Source organism: Humulus lupulus, chromosome 7, assembly GCF_963169125.1.
Source record: "Humulus lupulus chromosome 7, drHumLupu1.1, whole genome shotgun sequence".
Classification (NCBI taxonomy): Eukaryota; Viridiplantae; Streptophyta; class Magnoliopsida; order Rosales; family Cannabaceae; genus Humulus; species Humulus lupulus.
Window position 1 is genome coordinate 195,265,534 of NC_084799.1, and position 22,410 is coordinate 195,287,943.

Consider the following 22,410-nt stretch of genomic DNA (forward strand, 5'->3'; position numbering starts at 1 on the left):
GCGTGTCAGTTCAGTCAATGAAGTGTCAATCCTTGAGAACCCTTCCACAAAATGACAGTAGTAACCTGCCAATCCAAGGAAGCTCCTGATCTCTGAGGCATTCCTTGGCCTTGGCCAAGCTCTGACTGCCTCAATTTTAGCTGGGTCCACCTTGATCCCATCCCTACTGACAATATGACCAAGGAAAGTTACTTGAGGTAACCAGAACTCACATTTCTTGAACTTTGCAAACAATCTGTGTTCCCTCAGTCTCTGTAGAACCAACCTCAAATGATGCTCATGTTCTGACTCTGAATAAGAATAAACCAGAATATCGTCGATGAAGACAATCACAAACTGTTCTAGGTAATCTTTGAACACCCTGTTCATCAGATCCATAAAAGTAGCAGGGGCATTAGTCAACCCAAAAAACATGACTAAGAACTCATAATACCCAAATCTGGTGCGAAAAGCAGTCTTCGGTATATTTCCCTCCTTGATCATCTTCTGAGGATAACCAGATCGAAGATCTATATTTGAGAATACCATCTTACCGTGCAACTGATCAAACAGATTATCTATCCTTGGTAGAAGATACTTGTTCTTGATTGTTAACTTATTTAGTTCTCTATAGTCAATACACATCCTCAGAGAGCCATCTTTCTTCTTTACGAACCGGACTGGTGCACCCCAAGGTGAGAAACTGGGTCTACTAAAACCCAAGTCTAAAAGATCCTGTAGTTGTACCATTAATTCTTTTAACTCAGCTGGGGTCATTCTGTAAGGTGCCCTAGACACTGGCTCCATCCCTGGTGACAGTTCAATCACAAATTCAATCTCTCTGTGTGGCAGCAACCTTGGTAAATCCTCTTGAAACACATCAAGAAATTCAGGCTAATTTTGTCTCCTCTGGTTCCACTGGCATGACCTGAGTGGTATCTACCATACTGACTGAGAATCCTATGCAACCACCTTGCAATAGATCTTTACGCCTCAATACATATATCATAGGTACACGGGGTCCATGCACAGTGCCAAAAAATACAAAATGATCCTCACCTTCAGGCTCAAAGGTTACCATTTTCCTTCTACAATCTATAGTTTCCTCATACTTCACTAACCAATCCATACCCAAATCATGTCAAAGTCGGTCATAACAAACTCTATCAAATCAACTGACAACTCTTCGCCCTCTACAGTCACTGGCAATGATCTGACCCATCTCCTGGATACTACTAACTCCCCAGTGGGCAATAAGGTCCCGAACCCCATAACATAATAATCACATGGTCTACACAATCTATCTATAATTCTACTAGCAGCAAAAGAATGTGTAGCACCAGAATAAATCAAAATAGTATAAGGGGTTTCAGCACTAAAAAGATGACCTGTGAATACTGAAGGACAAGCCTCAGGTTCTGCCTGTGTTAATGCGAATACTCGAGCTGGCGTCTAGCTGTCCACCTTTCTTGGTTATCCATTTCTTGCCTTCGAGCAATCTTTCTTTAAGTGTCCCATTATCTTGCATAAAAAGCAGGCCTTTGCCCGACACTCCCTAATATGGCGCCTCATGCATTTGGCACACTCTGGAAAAGTCCTCCAACCCTCATTGCCACCTTGGTGGCCTATTGTAATACCATGTGGTCTCCTATCAGAGCCTGCAACTGGAATGGCATTAGGAGCCTTCCTTTTCTATTCATTGGGGCCCCCGCCCCTACCTGAACTCATAAAGGGAGACCTCGCCCTCATTGTATATCTCTTGGCTGCATTCTCGCACCAGATTTTGTTCTCTGCGCTCTTTGTTGTGAGCGCCTTCTCAACAACCTATGCATAGGTAGTCACCCCGGGCACAGTGGTAATACGAACATTCCGGGCTATCATAGACTGAAGCCCCTGGAGAAACCTCTTCCTTCTGTTCCCATCAGTGGGCACCATTTCCCTAGAAAACTTTGTCAATCTGTAAAATTTCAAGGCATATTCAGTCACTGATAAGTTTCCTTGAAGTAATCTTCTGAACTTTTCAGCCTTTGCTGCCCTGGTGGCATCATTGTAGTACTTTTCATTAAATAGAGTCCTAAACTCTTCCTAATCCAGGGCATTAACATTTCTGGTCTGAGATATAACTTCCCACCAAATTCAGGCATCCTCCTGAAACATATATGTGGCACAGGCCACCCTCTCATTACCAACCACCCCCATAAAGTCTAGGATGGTGGTAACCATACCCATCCACTATTCGGTCTTAGCCGGATATGCACTACCCTTAAAGACTGGAGGGTACTCTTTCTTGAACCTTTCATAAAGAGGTTCCCATTTGTTCCCAGCCTCTAGCGGCTAGTCTGTTATTGGCACCATCACAGGTGGTGCCTCTGGTAAAATGTTCCCTGCAAAAACATGTTGTTGTCTCAGAAGACGAATCTCTTTTACTTGCCTCAATACCCTGGCTTGCAAATCAGCAAGCACCTGCTGCCAGTTCACAGGAGCTGGCAGAGGGATCTAACCCTGGTCATTATCCCGACCCTGTCTATTATTCTGGCCCTGATATTCCTGGCCAGCTGATGATGCAATTTGCCTCGAAAGCATACTTCCAAGCTTATACATTGCTGCAATAATCAATTCGTCCAGTTAGGTAGTGATAACTAAACATCTTACCGCCTCATGATCCAAGACCAAGAAAATAATCATTCACATTCAACAGTCATGCTAATAAGCATTTTTTGGCATTCATAACCATATAATAATGTTAATAAACATTTTCTGACATACATGTATCTATGTCAGCGCTAATGAGCGTGTCCTTACCTACATGTCCATATAATAATGCTAATAAGAATTTTCATTTGCATTCACAAGCAATATCAATGCTAATAAGCACATCATTTAATATCACGCAGCAGTCAAGGGTCAGGCCCTATTAGTATATCTCATGCTACCTAATAAGGCAGGAAGATAAAGCATTTATATCCTATTTAAGCAGTTAAGCACATAACCACATAAAAAGTTACAGAACCCTAAGTCGAGCTTGTATTTAGTGGCGAGTGTACATGCCTAGCCTATCTTCAAGAACCCTTAACCTTGGCACTCTCTGATACCAAGTTCTAACGTTCTAGTTAGCCAAGATTGTTACACTATGTATTTTTAATAGTGCTTAACTCGTTAAACGGGTCATTAGGCCTTAAACGTGCATCTAAATGCAATTAATGGTTCAGGGTTAAAAATTTTGGTTAAAAGAAATGCATATTTCATTAAAACATTAAACTGTACATGAGATCCTATAATAAACGTTTACAAAGTTGTCTATAATTCCAAAAAGGTCATTATAACTCAACAGTTACAATTCGCCGACCTAAGCGAAAAAATAGGGTTTAACTCTAGTTCCTCTGAGAAACCTTGGTCGTAGTGGTCAAGCGACCGCATATGTACACGTCGCCAGCTAAGCTCTCTAACTCTTGGCTGGTCCAGCTATCCTTTCCCTTTACCTGCACCACATAGCACCCGTGAGCTAAGGCCCAACAAGAAAACTTAAACATGCTCATAAGCAGTGGATAACACATTTCCAAATCATAATAAACATGCCCAACAGTAATAACCCTACTCATGGATGCATACCATTCATATAAATGACTACAATGTCATATGGGGCCAAATTCCCTAATTAAATGATTAACAAAATCATATCGGGGCTCGTTGCCCAAGTACATGACTAATAAATCACATTGGGGCTCAACGCCCTAGGATTTGGGACTAATACCATATCCTCTATATAACCAGCCTTAAAGATGATCCAGCGTACCTAACACTTTGATTGTTCTACGACCATTAGGTCTGATAAGCGTATAATGCGCTCATGATTAGGTCTAATCATATCGACCAGCGCTCAGTGCGCTATTGCCTCCCTTGACTCATAAGTCAATGCCTTTCGACCAGCACTCAGCGCTATTGTTGTGCTTAACTGATAAGTCAATGCCTTTCGACCAACGTTCAGCGCTATTGCTGTCCTTGACTGATAAGTCAATGCCTTTCGACCAGCACTCAACGCCATTGTCATCCTTGACTGATAATTTAATGCCTTTCGGCCAGCGCTTAGCGCTATTGCCGTCCTTGACTGATAAGTCAAGCCTTTATCAATTATATAATGCTAACAAGAATTCATTATATAATAAATATCCATATACAGAGCATTCAACATGCTTAATTAATAATTGATAGACATAATCATAATGATAATCATGCGCATTTACAAGGGTCCAAGCCCTAATCAAATCTATATTCAACATTCGGGCCAAGCCCTAATCATGCACATCACATATTAGGTGCAGTTTTCTTACCTCAGGTCCGAGTATAATGTAAAATAAGAACGACCCTCGAGCATGATCCTGATCCTAAGTCCCTAGCGATAACCTAGTCATAACCATAATATAGAATCTCATCAATAACGAGCAAATAAAGGCTTCCAGACTAATTCCTAGCCTCCGGGACCTCGAATTCTACTAAACTTTGTAGTAGAATCGATCTCGAGCCTTTAGGTTTAAAATCCTGTCATTAAAACCTAAGGTGGCCAAAAATTTCCAGGCGGGCCACGACTTGCCTCTAAAGGTCGCGGCATGCCTCCCAGACAGAAAACCCCTTGTTTGAAATCAGGGCACGGGCCGTGGCGCGCCTCCAAGACAGAGCCCCTCATAGGCCCTGGGGTTCACACAGGCCGTGGCTCGACCTCGTGAACCCAAAAATCTCTATATTCCTCAGCCCAAAACTCATCAAAAATCATTACCAAACAATCCCAAAATCACACCTTAACCCCAACACAAAATTAGTACTATTCCAATTGAAAATATCAAGCTTTAACACACTCAAAACACCACCAAAAACTCAATCCACAACCATGAACTTTCAAGCTCAAGAACAACTAAAATCACAGCAAAAAATACCAACTAAAACAGAGTTTATAATCCTTACATCAGATGTGAATTGAATCCTTTTAGCTATTGCAATTCATCCTAAACCTCAATCTTTAATACTCCAAGCTTTGAATTCTCTAGCCTTGCCCCAAAATCAAACCGAGAGAGAGAGAGAATGATCGAGAGAGAAAGAGGAGAGTGAAGGTTTTGAGTGTTTCATTCTACTAGGTTCTGAGTATATCCTCCCTTAGGCTAGGAAATGACCATTATACCCCTTAGTCAAACCTAGGTTCTTTAATGCCCTCAATGGCATAGTGGTCATCTGTCTCACACCCCGCTAATCATAATTAACTCCTTACAATTTCTGTTACTCCAAATATCCTCAAATAATTACCATATAATTTCCCATTAACCGCTCAATCCTGGTAATGTACTAAGTACCAAATTACCCCTAGGCTCACCCCGAGCCCGGTATTAAATCCTGTTATGACCAAACTGCTACTTTACTCGCTAGGATCGTCTCGTGCCGAATAATCCAATTATATCAACATAATAATGTGGTCTCATCATATATCACAAATATATAATCACATATTCACATATACCCATAACAGGTCAAAATTACGAAATTTCCCTTCTAATAAGAAATGGGCCTACATGCATGCAAATACAACCATATAATAATACAACTCACATATTCATGCACATTATCACATAATAATACAATAAAATAATTATTACTCTCCTGACCCCCTAATCAAGGCACTAAGCCACAATAGGGAATTTGGGACGTTACTGAATACACTACACCAAATACCCCTTTCCATAACACATGAATATAATATTAATAAAAAAGTATTATGCTAGAGTAATATGTTGGGGCCACTTTATGAAAAAAGGGCGGTAATAATTACACCATCCCATCACTTAGCATTTTTTTTTCATTTGTGAGACTGAAAAATTGTGAGACCCGTGAGACCCAATTCCTTTCCTTCAATTCCTTCTCCTTTTTCCTCATCATTCTCAATCCTCTCTCTCGAATCTCTTTCTCCCACCAGACTTCTCTCCTTCACTCTTTCTCTCTCACCTTTGTCTTTGTGGAGACCGACCACTACCTTCCCCTACAGGCGCCAGCTGGGGATCTTCAGAGGCCGTCGAAGCTTCGACCACGCGGGCCCAAGCCCTCACACGACACCAGAGGCGAATAATGACACCGGAGGCCAGCTCTTCTTCTCCTCTTCCCTTTGTACGGCCAAGCCTTCTTCTTCCCTGCGTGAGACCAACTAGCTCCGGCCGGTTCAGCAATGACCAATTTATCCATAAATTTTGTTGGGGAATATCCGTATATTGCATTAGTCTGTACAATATCCGTAAATTTTGCCCAATTCATTTATATGTTTTTGTTGGGGAATTTCAGTTTTACTTACTGGAGTTTTCATTTTCTCTCTGAAGCAATGTGTGGTGAAATGCCCATTATGGTTTTTGCGAAATTAAAGGCTTCATGTGTGGTGTAACGGCCGTTCCTTCTTGCTGTTTGGAAAATGCACTTTTAATTCAATAGTGTACATTTTTACACATTATTGACTTAGCCTATAGTTTCTATGCTGTACTCTAATATTGCTATGTGAAACTTTGTCTGGATTTTATTACTATTCGTTGTTGGTTTATCTAATCTGATATTTGCATTTGTGCCACTCTCCAGTGTGTTTGTGATTGGGATGATCGTGAAAATAAGTTTATTGAAGTTGAAGGAATTCTGAGAAGACAGATAAAGATAAAGGTTTTGTGTTGTTTAATTTGATGCTAATTACCACTTTACTAGTCAGGTTCCACTCTAAATCACTTAATCTTTGCTTTTAGATGTCTCTTATTCCTAGTGTGCAACCTTTCCATGCAATAGCCTATCCAATTGATCCAATGCTTGCATTGGAGATAAGATAAGTATTCTATTGCCTATATATTGCATTAGTCCGTTCCCTTTATTTACTGTCTTTTTTGGTCTTGTAGTAGTCTGTTCAATTTATTTACTGTCTTTTTGGTCTTGTAGTCGTAAATATGCTGCACACTGCTCTATCATTGCATCTCGTTATTTTCTTCCTTCGTTCAATTATCCAGCAGCCTTGCCCATAAAGAGCGAAGGTGGAAGTAAAAGGCTAAGGGTCGGGTAAGTTTGAGATATATATTCTCTCTTCCTTTGTATGTACATACTGCCTATGCCTGTTTTCATTCGCTGTTACTGGTTTCGAATTCAGGTATGTTAGCAGCGACTTTGGCAACCATCCTCTGTCTTATCTGATGGGTTCTGTCTTTGGTATGCATGATAGAGAGAATGTTGAGGTTGGTTGATTGTTCCAAAGATTAATGAATTTTCCCATTTCCTTCAACTACCATGCACTTAAACAAATCTGTTGGTAGGTCTTTTGCTATGCTTTAAGTGCAAATGATGGATTTGAATGGAGGCTGCGTATCCAATTAGAAGTGGAGCATTTTATAGATGTCTCATCCATGTCATCTGATAAAAATAAATTTCAAACACTTAACAATTAATAATGAAACAAAGCAAAAAATTAATTAAACTAAAAAAAATTGGTGCACTACTATATACCCTTATTAAACGGAATTTCGTCTCGAAATTCTTTCTTACCAAATAACTGAGGGTATCTTTCTCTCATGTCTTCCTCCAGCTCCCATGTTACTGAAATTCCGTTTTTAATAATTACCAGATTAATTAAACAATGTATTAATTAAAATGCGGAATGGTAATTAGATGTTTACACAGAAAGTGATTCTGTCGGGACAAAATCCGAACTTGTCACGACAGAACTGAACACAAAAATTAAACAGTGCAAAAATTAGAGAACACAGCGAATTTTTACAAGGTTCAGAAACCCTTTCGGATATCCTACTCCTTGGGGCCACGCCCAGAGAATAAACCAATTAGTAAAGAAACAAAGTGTACAAAATCATTGACTTAAACAATGTAAGACTCTCTCTTAAACTATTGCCGCAATCTTGTTGTACTCTTCTCTACGAATCTGGTTTGATGAAACGCTGATTCTCTTGAACTCCCTTCAAAGAACAGCGAGTGCTCACTTCCTCCCGAGGTGAGACTTAGATCGAATCCTCTCCCGAAGATCCTTATGAACACGTTCACAATAGACACTATCTGTTTACAATGGACTAGATAGATATCACAAGTACACTCAGCACTCTCACAAAGATTAAGGTGAACAAACTTAATCTCTACAAATAAACACACTCTTCAAAATAGCATAACGATTACAAATATTCAAAAATGGAAGAGATAAAAAATCCAAAGGCCTTGGCAAGGTATTTATAGGAAGGGAAAACGTCCAAGGCCATGATTTTCTGGAATCTTTGAAATCAATTTGCGAATTCCTTTGATTTAGGAAAACAACCAGCCAGATGGATTCTGTGTTGACAGAAAAGGAAACTGATGAGTTAGCAACGTGATCCGTTTGATCTGGCAGAACGAACATGGTCATTTTTCTTGACCAAGTTCATTTTCGACTCCTTCTTTATTTCCAGGATAACCATAATCCTATATAATCCCTGAAAATAATCTCAAGATATTTGCACAATATATTTTTACCAAAAATTGATTATTTGAGATAAATAAGGTAACAAATATATTTACATTTAGAGATCTTTTCACATTACAAAATCAGCTGAGAATATTGCTAATAAAACCGAATATCAACAAGGAGATTTGCTACTGATTTTTCTTTAAACAATTAAAATATTTTGTCTAAATTAAAGTTTAGCCAAAAAAGGATTTTACAGTTACGTCTCTTTTCATGTTATTCTTCCACATGACCTCAACTAATTGAATACTTTTAGATCTCAGTTCCTTGATTCTCCTTTCGATAACACGTTCTGGTTGTTCATCGTAACTCAGGTACTGCTTCAGCTGTAACAGCTCATAACTCAAAACATGAGAGGGATCTGACATGTACTTACGCAACATCGAGATGTGAAAGACGTTATGCATTTCGGCTAGTGCTGGGGGCAGTGCTAAACGGTACACAATTTGCCCTACTTTGTCCAAAATCTCAAATGGACCTATAAATCTCGGGCTCAACTTCCCTTTCTTCCCAAAACGCATAACACCTTTCATTGGCGAGACTCACAAAAACACAAACTCACCCACTGAAAACTTGATGTCACTTCTCTTAAGGCCTGTGTAACTCTTTTGCCTACTTTGAGCAGTTAATTCCTTATTGTATAAAAAAAAAAAAAACCTTAGAAGTTGGTGAAATATTATGAATTATGGGAGCTCCAAGAATTGTGAGTGGACCTTGCCCAAAACCAACCACCCTAACAAAATAATTTTAGAAAAATAATATCATCTTATAAGACTATTATTAGTACACAAAATCAATACAAATATATGTATATATATAAATATAATATTCACTTACAGTCGAAAAATTGCAATGGTTCAGAAGTTGAATGATAGTCCACACCCAATAATGCCAATTATCCAAAATAGTAGCCCAATTCGAATAAGGTTTAATTGATTTCGACTGAAATTTTTTGATATCAATTATTATAATAAAAAATCAGTTTTATTTTGACAATTATTATTATTACTATTATTAAAATAAACAATATTACCTTGTTGTGAGCATTGAAAATACAAGAGTTGCAACCACAAAACCAATAATGAAACTTGATGAGAGAAACCCATCTTCACCATTCGTCAATTTAAAATCACCCCTAAAATAATAATAATAAAAAAATATTACTCTATAAAAATAAACCAATATATTAAAATTTTAATTAATAATAAGGTTAAAACTTACTGAATTCCTCTACTATTAGGAGTCCCATTAATTCCATTGCTTGCAATGGTACCTTGATCCATAAATATTATGAATTTTTTTACACATATAATAAAAAGAATCCTGAAAAAAAAAATTAGAGTATTTATTATAGATGAGTATATGAACAATAATAATACATATAAAATAGTTACCATTTAGGAGAAGAGAGGGACATGTTTAATTAGAAGAGAAGCGATTTTAGCAGAGAATGAAATTCAACCTCCTCTATCAATATATATAGTGATATATATTTTAATATTTATTTTTAAAAAGTTGAAAAAGATTAAAAAATTAAAATATCTATTACTGATGCATTAAATGGGTCTTATAACAAAATTAAAAACGAATTTAATATGATATTTTTTTGAATTTGGATGAAATTTTTTAAAAGATCAGTGGACATTTTTAGAGAAAATAAAGATCAATGGATTTGAAATCAAAATTAGTTTTTTTTTAATTTAATAAATATAGCATTTTTTTAATTAAAATATATATTAAAGATATTTTTGTGTGTTAAAGAAACAAACTTATAATTGAAATTCAAATATTATTTAAATCTTATATATATATTTAATACAATTAGCCCATCAACCTAAACTAGACGCTTTTAATAAATAATAATAATAAAAAATTAACTTAAAAAAAATAATAATTCAATGATATGAAAGAGTGATTTAATAAGTTAAAAAATTATGGGACATTCTAAGCTAAAGAAACGCCAAAACACTTGTTTTAAATATAGATTTTTTTATATAGATTTTTTGTAAATTTTTAGAAAAATTTAAATAATTTATCGTGTCAAAAATAAAGTTTGGATTTTGATGCCATAAATTATCCGAAATTTTCCAAAATTTTGCATTGAGATCAAAGTTGATTTATGTGCCTAAAATGGGACCTGAAATTGCCGTAAGTTTATACGTATATACACCAATATAAATTGGTAACAAAACAAAACGTTAATCTTAATTTATTTATTTTTTTCTTTCAAAATTCAAATACATCTATACATGTGATATATTGTATATAAATTCAATATACGTTTATGTTTATTGGTAAAATAGGTTAATAATAATATTGTTATTAGTTTTAAATATTGAGTTACAAAATTTATTAAATATTTTTAACAATTGTTAGATTAATCACAATCATAAGTACTAAATGATCAATATATTTTTTTTTGCTGTTAGTCACCAACTAGCAATGCAATTTACGAGTAAAAGTTACCATACATACATACGTTAAGACTAAAAAGTTTGTAATTAGGCCACAAAAAAACACATTTTGTGGTGACTAAACGTTTTAATCACGACAAAATTTATCATTTTATATTATATGACGTGATTAAAATTACATCAATGATAATTTATAATTAAATATTATGTTTTACTCAAACAATTCATAATTAATCTAAGTGTGGGAAGAAAAAATTGAGTCTAAAGTTTCTCTTTTTTGTTAAAAGATTAAAATTTGAATAAAATAAAATAGTATTTGTGGGATAAATATCTAATGTTTAATATATGTTGAAGATAAGTACTTAATCATTTTTATTTGCGATAAAAGTACTCAAAGTTGCTAAAATATTACTTTTATCACTATCTCCTTTGTTGAAGTTGTTGACTGTTAACTCACTAAATATATATCACTCCATAATTTAGATATTTTTGTCCTCAAAATATGAATTTTTTAAATTTAAATTAATTAAAAATGATTTTTTAATTTATTTTTCTAATTTAAAATATATATTTTAAAATATATTATGAAATTGTCTAATTACAGATATACATGTTTATATACATGTTAGATGAGGTACTTACAGAAATAATATTTTAACAATTATAGGTATTTTTGCCACAAAAAGAAGATTAAGTATTTATCTTTAATATATATTGAATATTGGGTATTTTTACTATAACAATAAAAATTAGATATTTAAGTGTAACAATTGTGAAACATTATCTATTTAAGCTGCAAATATCCCTTAAATAAATTTACATGAAGAAGGCCATGAGGATGAGGGTGTTGTTCAAAGGAGCTTCTTTTCTTTATGTACCAAAACGGAGCGTTTTAACAACGTCCATTGTTTAGCATTAGTGTAGAAAGCAAGAGATACAAATTGTGAGAAGCAAAGCAACATAACCAAAGCTTCGAAAAGGAAAGGATATCTATTGGGTGCAGGCAGTGTTAAGTAAACTACATGAAAAATGAGTGCACAAACAAGGACCAGTGCTTTCAGAGACAATTCTAATGTTCTCGTTTCCTTCGTACCTCGACTTTGATTAGGCGCCGCGTGGTTGAGAAGGGAAAAAAGAGCCAACAGAGCGATGTACGGTAGAACCAGTTTGTCGCGAACAAGAAGAGGGAACATTGAGAATAAAGCATTGAGTGTGATCCAGTTGTAAAGGACAGGCTCTTCTATTGCCAAAAGACTTGCTGGTAGGAGAGGCAGCAGAATTGACTTCTCATGCACTGTGAATTAAAAGCGCCAAGCGTTTATAAAGGCCGTATATCAACTAAGAAGAATTGAAAATGAAAATTATAAATCTCTGACCTTGGAATGAGAACAGGTAGAAGGAGAAGGCGCTATTGAGCAACCCGTAAAGGAAACCTCGTTTGCTGGGAGCCCATATCTGCTGAATCATTGAAGGCAGACAGGTGGAGATGGTTGCACCAAAGCTGAGAAGCTTTAGTGTTGGTGTTGTGAACAGTCTCTTCCACTTTATAACAACTGAAGTGGTGCACCAGAAGTTAGCCACATAATCCTCGTATAACCCTCTCTCGAAAGGAGCCAGACGAGAGAGAACCTGTATCATTATTTATCAAGCTTGTATAAATCAACACAGCCATGTATACGAGAAAAAGAAAAATATAAAGATTAATTTTTGGTCAACTACTTAGGGACCACGTTAAAATAATTACCATGCATTTTAAAAAATAAAAGTAAAAAATGAAGAAAAAAACAGAACAAAAGGAATAAAAAAAGCAACTTGCAAAGATGACAGACAAATCATCTTAGATTACAATACAACCAAAGAGGGCAATGATTTTTTGGTACAATGGAGAGTTGAACCATTACCCCTCCCACACACTCACACACCCAACCCCTCCCTACACACTCACACACCCAACTACCTGTGCTAGCACCAAGTGCCACCAAAAAGGCCAATGATTAAAGATACTCCGAATTCCTGTAACATTCTTGACCATAAAATCACAACAAATGGGCAATGCCTAAAGATAAGGTCAATAGTATGATTGCACATGGCACTCCAAATAGAAGAGCTGTATAGAAAAGGTTTCGTGAGAATTTAACATTATCCGAAGGCCAGTAGCCACCCAAACACTTTCACCTTTGAGGGGCCTTGAAAGGAAAATGTGGCGAAATGATTAGATCCTTCTACAATATTCAGATATTTGACATTAAAATGTCTCAGAATTTTCACCCTTCCTAACTCTCTTGTCATCAACCGAGGTACTAAATCTAACACCATAGTCAAATCTGATTGATAGCTTCTTCTTAGTAAGAATTAAACTCTCAATCTCTCAACAATAAAATCTGAAAAAAATTCCCTCAAAGACTTTTATTGAAACAGTAGCAACAGTACAAACTACAAGCTTTCAGAGGCTTGTTCTCTCCTATCCCAACCTTTCAAGAGGATTGGTCTCTCCTATAAGAGAACTCTATCTTGATCTCAAGCTACCCTTTACAGAAAGAGCCTTCCAATATATATAGACATTATTTAGAACTAATTAATGCCAACTAGGATCCTCTAAGAACAAGACAACTCAGCCTTTAAACTGATATCAAGTTGCCAGCTGGATACAAAAATGAAATAACAAATTGAGTACAATGAATACAAAAACACAATGTAACTTTTCATCTCTGGTTTACTTAGGCTTTTCTCCTATTATAGACAAAACGTATTGGAGGCTTATCAATGATATCTGCAGAAGCTCCTTATGATTAAGAAATTTATAAAGAAAAAGTCCAAAGAAAAGCCTCCAGTTCTCCCCATCTCCTCATTTGTTCATAACTCAGATAAGGAAGCATGATGAGAGCCAATCCCCTCTCATGTTCCTTGAAGGCTAATCTTCCTGTTAATAACCTAATTCATGTCAACTACAATGCCTTCACCTAGATAGAGTTCGAAATGAATCATTTTGTTCCACACATTCACTTTTTTTTTTTAATCTGCTAACTCCAGAAATTAAACCAACACAATCAATAAGCAAGCTTTAGTGTCTGCGACTTAGCACATCTTACTTAAGACGCACAACCAAACATATCCATTCAAAAGCAGGGTACTAAAGTCAAAAGATAAAAGCATAAATGAAACATAAGAGTGGCATGTTTGGTTCAAAAGGATTAGCTATTAAAGTCATAGTTTGAAATTTTACATTGACAGAACTAAGAAAGTGTGCTACAGGATCTCAACAAGCATATACTATTTGTAGATTATTTATTTATTGCAAAGCAAGATGATGGAGAGTTTAGAATTGCAACAGCCTACTTTATAGACTATATTATTTAATGCATAAAAACTATGCTATAGGCCCCGCAAATGTATAAATGTCCTAACAATTTATCTAAGCTATGGCAGCGAGTAAAGAGTCCAATTAATCACTGAAAGTTGTATCTTCCATTTATTGTTCAAGTAAATTGATGCTTACCTGCAAAAGGGCTTCCATGGAATGGATATACGGCCACCATATAAGAGAAAATGTGCCAAGGACCACAAAGCCAAGTTTTAGCACTTCAAAAAGTGGATTTGAACGCTTCAAACATTTACCCAGTAGATGGCTGAAAAATGCAGGTGCAAAATATGCACTCATCTGCCAAATGGTAAAAAAAAGTCCTTTTATTATTAAGAACATAAGACTTAAGCTAGTTTCCACCTATAAGCATATAAAGTTTAAATTAAATTTGTAATAACTCCAAAACTTGACAAAACAGTAAGGTATAGCAAGATGTACTACCATACAAAACAATGATTGAAGCAACAAAACATGCAACTTAAAACAAGGCTTGTGAAATGTATCAAGATAACAAATATATCTATAAGAGCAACTCAGACAAACATCAACATTTAGAAATGGTCAGAGAGAGAGAGAGAATGAAAGAAAGGACCTATAACAACTGTTATGCTTGCAGTGATCACTACTAAGATACCAAAATGAATTAAAAAAAATATGAAGCTTGAGAAGATGAGATTTTCAGATAACCAATACTAGACTAGATAGAATCTCACATCCATTACTGGAGGAAGAAACCTAAATAATTAAATAATTAACAAAAAACTAAGATATACCATAAACAACATGACACAGGCATTATTTGAAGAAAAAATTGCTCATGAAACATTACCCATGGCTGGCTATAACAACATGCATATTCATATAACAACAGAAGAAAAAGAAATCCCACACTAGATGCAATATTCATATATTTCATAAAATTATGCATAAAACAATATGAATCTACTTTCTCTAGCATAAGTATAGCTGTAATATCACAAAGATATCTTTCAAGTATAGCTGTAACAAATGACTCTTTGCATGAATATTAATGCTTTCTTTAGTTTCTTCTTCTTTAGACTATAAGTATCTAACTTTAAAATGTTTCTATATCTTGGTTCCCATAGGTATCATGTCCAGCTAGTAGAGAGAAATGTTTGCTCTTCTAATGAGTTAGCCATTTACTTAAAGATTATCTAAGTTAATTCTGTTTGATCATCCAGAAATAGTCTTGTACATTTTTGTGATAGTAGAGTATAAATGTTTTTTTTGTTTTATTCAACCTTTTTCAGTTTGTTTAATGAGAAATGACAATAGTTATTATTACAGCTTCTGGATAGTTAAAAGCCTCACCTTCTCTAGTACTAGTCAAGCACAAAATAATGACAGAGTAAAGAAATTTTTGAACTTTTCTATCCTAAAGTTTACAGTACATGAACTAGTTACCCATTGGAATAAAATTAGTGCAAGTAAAATATATCAGAGAGAGCATAGTTACCAATGTCTCTTTTATTCCACAGCTAAACTCTCAACATAAATTTAAAAGAATAAATGACAAACACGAGATCACTTCACATGAGTATATGTAGAAAGCATAAGCTTAGATATGTAGAAGTACTTAACATATTTGGCCATATTATATATATGTAGTGTAGATTCATCATAACCCAAAATTATCTACTAGTGCTGATAGATAATTATCCAAAAGAGAAAAAGCAACTTTTAAGCTATTGTTTGCAAAGTGTCAATAAGGACAACACAAGGATTCACCATTTGTATCGGCTAAATCCAAAGAATAACAAAGAAAACTAGAGAAAATATATAGAACAAGAAAAGATTCAAAAGAGTACAAGCAATACATCAAGTTTCACACATTATCTATTATCTCTCCAAAGCTTATCGCAATAAAACAATAAACAAAGTTTAAATCTGCAAAAGAGCCATAAAACTAGTTTCTTATATACATATATAGACAACAAGCATATTAAAATAATAGTGAGCAACATAAAAATTACGATAGCAAGCATATAAAGATATAGAAAACATATTAAATTAGTTTCAGCAAGCAAAACAAGCCAATGCAGAATTTGGCACAAATTATTTAATAGGTTTAAATAACAGTAGAAAAAACTAAAAAACAGCACAGATAACTATAGAGCCTAATATGCTCCATAGAGCCTATCATTTAACCATATGTATTATTCAAAAGAACAAGAAAAAATCTAACTTGTAAGATGACACATTTAACAACATTAGCAAGTCACCCATAATAAAATATTTATAATAGAATAAAACATAAAGAACAATAGAACGAATTGCAACTTTTATTAGGAGACAATAGCTTCAACATAAGATTTCCTTCAAACCATTGCATGGAGCCTTATAAAGACTGAGCAAAAGGAAAAGAGACAGAGAAAAAAAAAGGGGGATAAGTCTTCCAAAAATAAGATAGTAACTTAACATACAAATAAGAGCAAAAATAAGACACTTGAAACATATTTATTAAGTTCAGTACAAATAAGAGCAAAAATGAAGGAAGCTATTCTAAAATACTGAGGAAAATTACCTGTTGTTTGAGCCATTCATTGTAAAGTTGTTGCCAACCAAGTTACTGCCAAAAAAAAGATCATCTTGTTACCATCTAAAGATGGAAACGGTTATGATGAAAAATCATGGACCTATTTGAAACTACTACTATTTTCATTATTGGGCTAATGAAACTACAATCCTCAACATTAAAACAAGAACATAGACAAATACATTTTACTAAGCAATACACAGATTGAATTTAGTTCAACAATTCAACTCGTTCACTTGTTTAGAACAATTCACATGAAATAAGATTTTACAATTCTCCTGATTCAAGTAATGAATTTTTAAAAAGGAAAATATAGTAAGATCAACTTTACAGCTTACAAATAAAAAATCAGTACATAAGTTATATTGTAGACATCATTAGTTACTAATCATGGATTAAGTTCAGTTCGACATTACATATGATTTTTCAAGAGTATAGGAGTGAGGAAGAGAGCATAAGGATTGCGACCAGGAACCATCTCAGTGAAGATGTTGACACAGTAAAAATGTCATCACAAATCAGCAAACTCAAGTTATACATGATCTAAGGATCTGTAATGGTGTGAACAACCATTGAGGAAACACAAATTCATTATAGAAGTAACAAGAGCAACCCATTAAATGTAACAAATGTATTATTAGAGAGCCCTCAGATCTCATAGCTATATCAGATCATTAACAATATTAACCACATAATTCCTTGACTTTTATTGGATTATAAAAAATGAAAAAAGCAATCAAAGAAAAGAAATACAAGTTCCAATCAATTTAGAACCTAATATGTTTCATCCCTGCTTCAGAAGTTCACAAGAGAAGTGCAAACAAACTTCTCTACAGAAATGATTTAAATGTAAGACTTACTCTTTCAAAAATAAATCCAGGACCTACAGCTTCACAAAAAGTAGTAAGGCACTTCATGGCATGAGCACGAGTCTTAATGTCAGCGACACGCTCACTTATACCTGTCAATTCAGGAATAATGACAAGCAAAAATAAGGAACTGTCTAATCAACCACCAAACAACTAAGAAGCCAAATTACCGTTGCCAAAGAGATCACACAGTTTTAAGCAAACAAATCCCAGCTCCAAACTTATGATCAACCAAAACCAAGGAACACTTACCCAGAAGGCAAAGCACTACACACTTCTTAGGAAATTTGGTTGACGAAGAGGCTATGAAAGTAACAACTTCAATAACCTGCTGCTGAACCTGCACTATTCAAACTCCATGCCTTAAATAACTATCTTCACAGCCAAAAATATCCACAAAGGTAAAAAAGACAGATATCTGCAGCAATGAAACCTTTAAATACCTGGACATTTTTCTCACTCCAGCCAGGGACAGCACACAGCAAACGAATCAATAACTCAACCTAGTGGTCTAGGTCTGATAAACCTTCCACTTGTTGTTTAAATGAAGATATTGCTGCAAAAAAAAAGTCATTTTAAGTAAATAGAAACTAAAGCATCCAAAAATATATATCAATTCCACTCCCATAAGGCTTTTATCTAAGAAATATATTACACTGTTCTACCAATTCTTTAATGTAAAATATCTTGAAAAGCTCAGTTCCATCAAAAGTAATATTTTTGTATAGTTACTGCTTTCATGGTGTCTCGGTGTACATGAGGTGCTACGAAAAGGAGACCAACTAAGTTTTGTGTCCTAAATGATGTGTTTTAGGCAAAAAGGCCAGAGTTAGTAGATCACTTGTTTCTGCATTATAATTTTTCTATATTGCCGTGGTTTAAGTTATAAAGAGAGTTTAAAATAGCAGTGAGCTAAGCCACAACATTGCTCCGATCTCTTGGGATATGTTGTTCCGGGTGACAAGAGGTTAAAGATGTATATTGTTGTAACAATGGCGATCTACTAAGCTATATGGCTGGAACACGGTAGAAGAATCTTTGCAGATGTTGAGGAAGGTTTATAGATATTTTGCATCGCCATTCAGTTATATGATTGTAATGACCCAACTACTCTAGACTTTGGACCATTAATGAAAACTACACATAGACCCTATTCCTTAACAAAACTTACAAGTGAAAAGATCATAATTTTGTTAAAACTTGTAAAAACAAATGTTAAACTTACATAAAATCTCAAGTAGGATATGGGATCCCATTGTTTTAAAAACAAAACATAACATAATGGTAATTAAAAAGAGATTACATAAATAAGTGCGGAAAAATACACATAAAACCATAAGTAAAGACTTCATCCTCGAATCGAAACTCTCTGCTCTTTGAATCCATTCAGCCTCAATATCAGTCATATTAATCAAACCTTAGGTTAAAATTAATATTCCTAGACTATAGGTTAAACTTAGAAAATATACAAGTGTTACTATGAGTGTCCAAATAAATCTCGGTCCGAACAAAAAATCCACAGTCATAACAATAATACTACTATTACTAGTATACTACTAGCTAAGTAAAGTTCTTTGGACTCTACAATTCTCCCTTACTAAAAAGAATTTCGTCCTCGAAATTTACTTACCAAATAATTCTGGATACCGGCCTTGCATGTCCTCCTCCAACTCCCACGTTGCCTCTCGTTCAGAACTATTACTCCATAGGACTTTGACTATAGGAAAGCTCTTGGACCGTAACTGCTTCATCCCCCTATCCAGGATGCTAACCGGTCGTTCCTCGTAACTTAAGTCTTTCTGGAGTGCTATCGTATCGTACTTGAGGACGTGAGATGGGTCTGACACATATTTGCGTAGCATCGAGATGTGGAACACGTTGTGACTATCTGCTAATGCTGGTGGTAGGGCTAGTCTATATGCAACTGCTCCCACTTTGTCCAATATCTCAAAAGGACCTATGAATCGGGGACTAAGCTTGCCTTTCTTCCCAAACTGCTTTACACCTTTCATAGGAGATATCTTCAGGAAGACTTGATCTCCAACTTGGAATTCCACATCGCGTCACTTGGCATCTGCATAGCTTTTCTGACAGCTTTGAGCAGCAAGCATACATTGTCTAATAAGCACTACTGCTTCTTGAGCTTGTCTAACAACTTCGGGACCTAGAAGCTGCCTTTCTCCTAGACCCAGTGCAACGGCGATCGGCACCTTCTTCCATATAGAAACTCATAAGGTGCCATCCCGATCGTTGACTGGTAGCTGTTGTTGTAGGAGAACTCTATCAACGACAAGTACTTATTCCATGATCCTCCGAAATCAAGTACACATGCGCGTAGCATATCCTCTAAAATTTGAATCGTACGCTCGGACTGCCCATCTGTCTGAGGATGAAAAGTTGTACTAAGACTTAACTTAGTACCCATAGCTTGCTGTAAACTTCCCCAAAATCTTGATGTAAACACCGATCTTCTATCTGACGCTATTGACTTGGGAATTCCATGCAACCGTACTATTTATTGGATATAGATGTCTGCGTATTGGTCTTCCATGTATGAAGTCTTAACTGGCAGGAAATGAGCCGACTTGGTTAGTCTATCTATTATTATCCAAGCGGAATCATGCTGATTATTCGTCCTTGGCAAACCCGTCACGAAGTCCATAGCTATATCGTCCCACTTCCATTCTAGTACGCTAAGCGGTTGCAATAAACCTGCAGGCCGCTGATGCTCTGCTTTAATTTGCTGGCATACAAGACACTTAGACACAAACTCCGCTATGTCCTTCTTCATTCTTGGCCACCAATATACTGCCTTAACATCATGAGTCATCTTGGTTGACCCTGGGTGAACTGAGTATGGGGTACTGTGCGCTTCTTCCAGAATCGTCTTCTTAATACTTTGATCATTTGGCACGCATACCTAATCCTTATATCTCAATAAACCTTGGCTAGATATTGAGAAATCTGTAGTTTTGCCTTCTCTGGCTGCATCCATATGTGCTGCTAGTGTAGCATCATGTACCTGACCAATCCGTATATCCTCTAGCAGATTCGATTGGATAGACAAGTTAGCCAGCTTGCCTACAACTACTTCTATTCCGACACTGATCAGCTCCTGTTGTAGCGGCTTTTCTATTCTGGCTAAAGTTGCTAAATTTCCATAACTTTTCCTACTAAGCGCATCGGCAACTACGTTCGCCTTCCCCGGGTGGTATAGGATTTCGCAGTCGTAATCCTTTACTAACTCCAACCACCTGCGCTGCCTCATGTTGAGCTCCTTTTGAGTAAAGAAGTACTTTAAACTCTTGTGGTTAGTATAAATCTCGCACCGTTCTCCGTAAAGATAATGGCGCCAGATTTTTAATGCAAAGACCACTGCTGCCAACTCCATATCGTGAGTTGGATAGCGCTGCTCGTACTCCTTCAATTTTCGTGAGGCGTAGGCTATCACCTTGTCATTTTGCATCAGCACGCAACCCAATCCTTGCTTTGATGCATCGCAGTAGACTACGAACTTATCGTTGGGTGTCGGTACACAGAGTACTGGTGCTGAGCAAAGCTAATCCTTAAGCAACTGGAAGCTTTCTTCACACTTATCATTCCAGTTAAATCTTTGTTGTTTCCGGGTTAGGTTGGTGAGCGGAGTGGCTATCTTTGAAAAGCCCTCTACAAACTTCCTATAATAACCTGCTAACCCTAGAAAGCTTCTTACTTCAGATGCATTCTTTGGTCTGGGCCAATCCTTCACGGCCTCTACCTTTGATGGGTCTATTGCAACTCTGTCTTTCGATATAATGTGCCCGAGGAACGCCACTTGCGAAAGACAAAATTCGTATTTCTTGAACTTAGCGTAGAGTTGATTCTCCTTCAATCGCATCAAGATCAACCTCAAATGTCCCTCGTGCTCTACTTCATCCTTGGAGTATATTAAAATGTCGTCGATGAACACAACGACGAATTTATCCAAGTAATCCTTGAAGACCTTATTCATTAAGTCCATAAACGCGGCTGGTGCGTTAGTAAGACCAAAGGACATAACCAAGAGCTCGTAATGTCCATAACGAGTCCTAAAGGCTGTCTTAGGAATATCTTCTCCCTTTACTTTGAGCTGATGGTACCCGAACCGTAAATCGATCTTTGAAAATACAGTCGCGCCTCGGAGTTGATCAAACAAGTCGTCGATCCGAGGTAGCGGGTACTTGTTCTTAATTGTTACCTTGTTCAGCTCATGATAGTCTATACACATCCGCATACTTCCGTCCTTCTTCTTCACGAAAAGCATCGGAGCTCCCCATGGAAAATAGCTCGGCCTAATAAAACCCAAGTCTAGGAGTTCTTGTAGCTGTGTCTTTAACTCCTTGAGTTCCGTAGGTGCCATCCGGTATGGTGCCTTAGAGATAGGCTCGGTGCCTGGTACTAATTCTATCGTGAAGTCTATTCCCTGAGTTGGCGGCAATCCTGGCAAGTCATCGGGAAATACCTCTGGAAATTCTCGTATAACACGGACATCTCCAACCTTAAGTGGTGTCTCCCTTTCCACATTTATGATGCTGGCTAAGAATGCTTGACATCCTTTCTCCATCATTCTCTAAGCTTTGAGAGATGATACTAACGGGGTGCGTAATCCTGAAACTTGTCCCATGAAGCATAGTCTCTGTCCGTCAGGAGTCTCGAACATTACCTTCTTGCGTTTGCAGTCGATGGTTGCGCCATGCCGTGCTAGCCAA

General features: G+C 36.1%; 1 protein-coding gene and 1 long non-coding RNA gene across 2 annotated transcripts; both read right to left on the reverse strand.

The window, feature by feature from the left end:
- Positions 1 to 11,743: 11,743 nt before the first annotated feature.
- On the reverse strand, positions 11,744 to 14,976 carry LOC133792513 (probable dolichyl pyrophosphate Man9GlcNAc2 alpha-1,3-glucosyltransferase). The gene is made up of 4 exons (XM_062230423.1): positions 14,971 to 14,976; positions 14,393 to 14,554; positions 12,273 to 12,525; positions 11,744 to 12,190 (listed from the first exon to the last, which is right to left on the reverse strand). The coding sequence occupies exons 1-4, from the start codon at positions 14,974 to 14,976 to the stop codon at positions 11,748 to 11,750; spliced, it is 864 nt and encodes a 287-aa protein (XP_062086407.1). The 3' UTR covers positions 11,744 to 11,747.
- Positions 14,977 to 17,463: 2,487 nt separating this feature from the next.
- On the reverse strand, positions 17,464 to 18,245 carry LOC133790076 (uncharacterized). The gene is made up of 3 exons (XR_009873877.1): positions 18,127 to 18,245; positions 17,936 to 18,023; positions 17,464 to 17,775 (listed from the first exon to the last, which is right to left on the reverse strand). It is a non-coding gene; the product is annotated as an uncharacterized LOC133790076 (long non-coding RNA).
- Positions 18,246 to 22,410: the final 4,165 nt, after the last annotated feature.

Coding starts and splice junctions, on each gene's coding strand:
- LOC133792513 (XM_062230423.1), bottom strand. Junction 12,526..14,392: donor CCATGGAAGCCCTTTTGCAG/GTAAGCATCAAT, acceptor ATAATGATACAG/GTTCTCTCTCGTCTGGCTCC. Junction 12,191..12,272: donor CTACCTGTTCTCATTCCAAG/GTCAGAGATTTA, acceptor TTTAATTCACAG/TGCATGAGAAGTCAATTCTG.